This window comes from Echinops telfairi, unplaced genomic scaffold (genome assembly GCF_000313985.2).
Source record: "Echinops telfairi isolate 266 unplaced genomic scaffold, ASM31398v2 ScPeMD7_2291;HRSCAF=2852, whole genome shotgun sequence".
Taxonomy (NCBI): domain Eukaryota; kingdom Metazoa; phylum Chordata; class Mammalia; order Afrosoricida; family Tenrecidae; genus Echinops; species Echinops telfairi.
In genome coordinates, this window is record NW_022106189.1 from 38,103,360 (window position 1) to 38,106,157 (window position 2,798).

General features: G+C 45.6%; 1 protein-coding gene across 1 annotated transcript in view; it reads left to right on the forward strand.

The window, feature by feature from the left end:
- CNTNAP4 (contactin associated protein family member 4) overlaps positions 1 to 2,798 on the forward strand; it is a 330,264-nt gene that overhangs the window by 228,372 nt on the left and 99,094 nt on the right. Inside the window, 1 exon segment of the mRNA XM_030886583.2 lies at positions 2,757 to 2,797. Within this exon segment, the coding sequence (XP_030742443.2) occupies positions 2,757 to 2,797 (41 nt within the window).

Here is a 2,798-nt window from a genome sequence, read left to right on the forward strand (position 1 = left end):
TTTAGATTTGTGATCATTGTCTATCGAAGCGAGTGTCTGTAGGTGTGTCTGTAGTGGTGATGTCCATGTAGCAATATGGTGGATAATTCTAATCGATGCTTTTTCAGTGTTTGCTTTTTCAATAGTGGCCATTTGTTTTTCTAATAACCAAGAACAAGTAAAATTGGGGAACTCCTGTAAGTAAGCTAGTGTCAGTGCTTAATTTTAATAAAGGAAAAGTGTCAGAAACTGCTTCACAAAATACAACCTTTGTAGATTTGATAGCAAATTCTTTAACCTGAGATGAAAGAAGATATTTAAAGCCTTGGTCTTGTTTTAAATTCTGAATTTGATTCCAAATCAAAACCCCAAACTATACCCACTACCATTGAGTTGGTTTCAACCCATAGTCACCCTATAGAGGGTCTCCAAAGAGGTACAATTTTATGGGAGCTGACAGCTTTGCTTTCTGCTTTGGGGAAGCCGATAGGTTTGAACTACTGACCTTAAGGTTAGCAACCCAACATGTAACCTGCTTCTCCACAAGGGCCATCGTTCTGAAAGGCATCAAGAATCTGAGTAGGGCTACTTACGTCAAGGCCAGAAGTTGTCAAACATTTTCAGTTTGTGGTGCCCTCGATGCCTTAGCAATATTTATACAGTTCTCTAAGCCCAAAGAAATGCCTGAGCAAGCTGGTTAGTAAGTGATTTGGGCCCAAACAATTTTACTAAGTATTTATACTCTAATGCCTTCAGAAAACCAGACAACCAATCCCACTGCCGTCAGGGTGATGTTAACTCCCAGTGGCCCTGCAGGGCAGAGTAGAACCGCTCCATAGGGCTTCAGACCCTGCGTGTAATCATTCCGGAGCTGGCTGCCCCATCTTTCTCCAGCAGAGTAACCGGTGGGTCCAAGCCCCTGCCCTTCCCATTAGCCAAGTTCTGTAGCAACTGTGCCACCCGGGCTCCTCCATCACTTAAAAATGGCCTTCCAAAAATTAATATATGTCATTTATAAAAAAGATAGTATTTCATTTCATTTTGAATGACCCCAAATTATTTAGTGATCAGCTGTCTGGACCAGCTGGGCGTGGCGCAACATCTCAAAGCTTGGTATCCACTTGGGTACTGCTACCCTCCTTTGTGGTCCCCTGCTGGTTTTGCATGGCCCTTGTGTTTATCCAGGACCTGCTCAAAACTCAGCTCCACAAAGATGGAATGCCATTGAAAGGAACCTAATGTTGAACCTGAATGTGCAACCTAATGTTGAAACTGAACGACCTCACGTAGGCACCCTTTGACAGACATCCCAGCATGCTTTCCAAGGAAGCAGATACTCCCATGAGGCCCTGTGCCTGCCTGAACACCTCAAATACAGGTGGGCAATTGGTGATTTCCCCTGGTATTTCTCTTGACATGTGAAAATATTGTAGGAGGCCCTGTGAGGTCAAAGCAGTAACCTGGGACATCTGGACACCAAACTTGTGATTTGCAGCCTTACGGGAAGTGTCCGTCAACATTCCTGGAGGATTATGTTTAAGTGGAGAAAGGTGTTCCTCCCCTCTAGTTTCTTGATTTTTCCTGTTCCCTGAAATGCACCCAAAACCAAAAAACATCAATCTGTTCTCTCTTTTAGCATTCACATAATGTAGTCATTTTGTGCAGCCAGACTACAGAGATAGTGCAGGTTCGGTTCCAGACCACTGAGATCAAAACAAGTATCATTAAAGTGAATATCACAATAAAGAGAGTCATGAAAATGTGGGGCTTCCCGGTGCATCTGAAAGTAGACAGCAGGGCATGGTCAGGTACCAGGAGGGCAGCATGTGTCTCAGATGGCTGGGGATACTTTGGCCCACCTTGTCTGCCTTATCAGGGGCCCTGGTGAAGTAGTGGGTTCCTCATTGGCTTGATCACCATCAGGTCAGCAGTTTGAAACCACCAGAGGCCCTCTTCTAGTGGAAGCTGAGGTTTTCTACTGTAAACATGGGCAGTCTTGGAAACACACAGGGGCATGTCTATTCTGTCCTGGAGGGGTCAGTATTAGTTGGAATCGGCTAGATGGCAATGAGTTTTGGATGTGCAGGAATGCCTGATTCCTCTAGGAGGCCACAGCCACCTACCTCCCATCCAAACACTTGGGAGGGGTGACACGACCTTGGCTAGAGTGGCCATATGAATAATCCATCCACCACCGCCATCTATAATTTTAGCAGCATCAACATTATGTTTAGACCAGACTGTAGTCTCTGGAGCAGGAAGCAGTGTTTGGGACAGTTTGCAATATTTTGAGAACGACCAACATGTGGCACAAAGACATAGAGAGCACGTGCTGTCGGGGAAATGGTGCCATGGGACTTGCTCTTCATGCGAGGTTGCCACAGAGCAGCAGATGTAAAAAGGGCTCTATCTGCGAAGAGCATAAAGAGAGGTATGCCTGTGTCCTCGAGCATTTTAATTTTGCACTTAATACTCTTGACCTCCTATTGAAACAACAGCAGGCCATTTAGGGGGAAACCAGGGTCTTTGAAAGAGTGGGTCACGTGACAATTGAGCAGTGACAACTCCCTGAGCAGAGGTTGAAATTGGACGAGTCTACCGACCTGATGTGTCGTTCTGTGACGTCAGTACCCTAACGACGTCTGGATAGCCATTCGTTATGTTGCATTTCCTCTTCATGTGACTGCTGGCATTCTTCTATCGGGCTGTGTGTTCAATGATCAGTGTTTTAGGATGTGTTGACGTGAGCAATGGTGACGTATCTGCACCTTTTTTAGGTGTCTGCCCAACTACTGCGAGCATGGCGGCGAGTGCTCCCA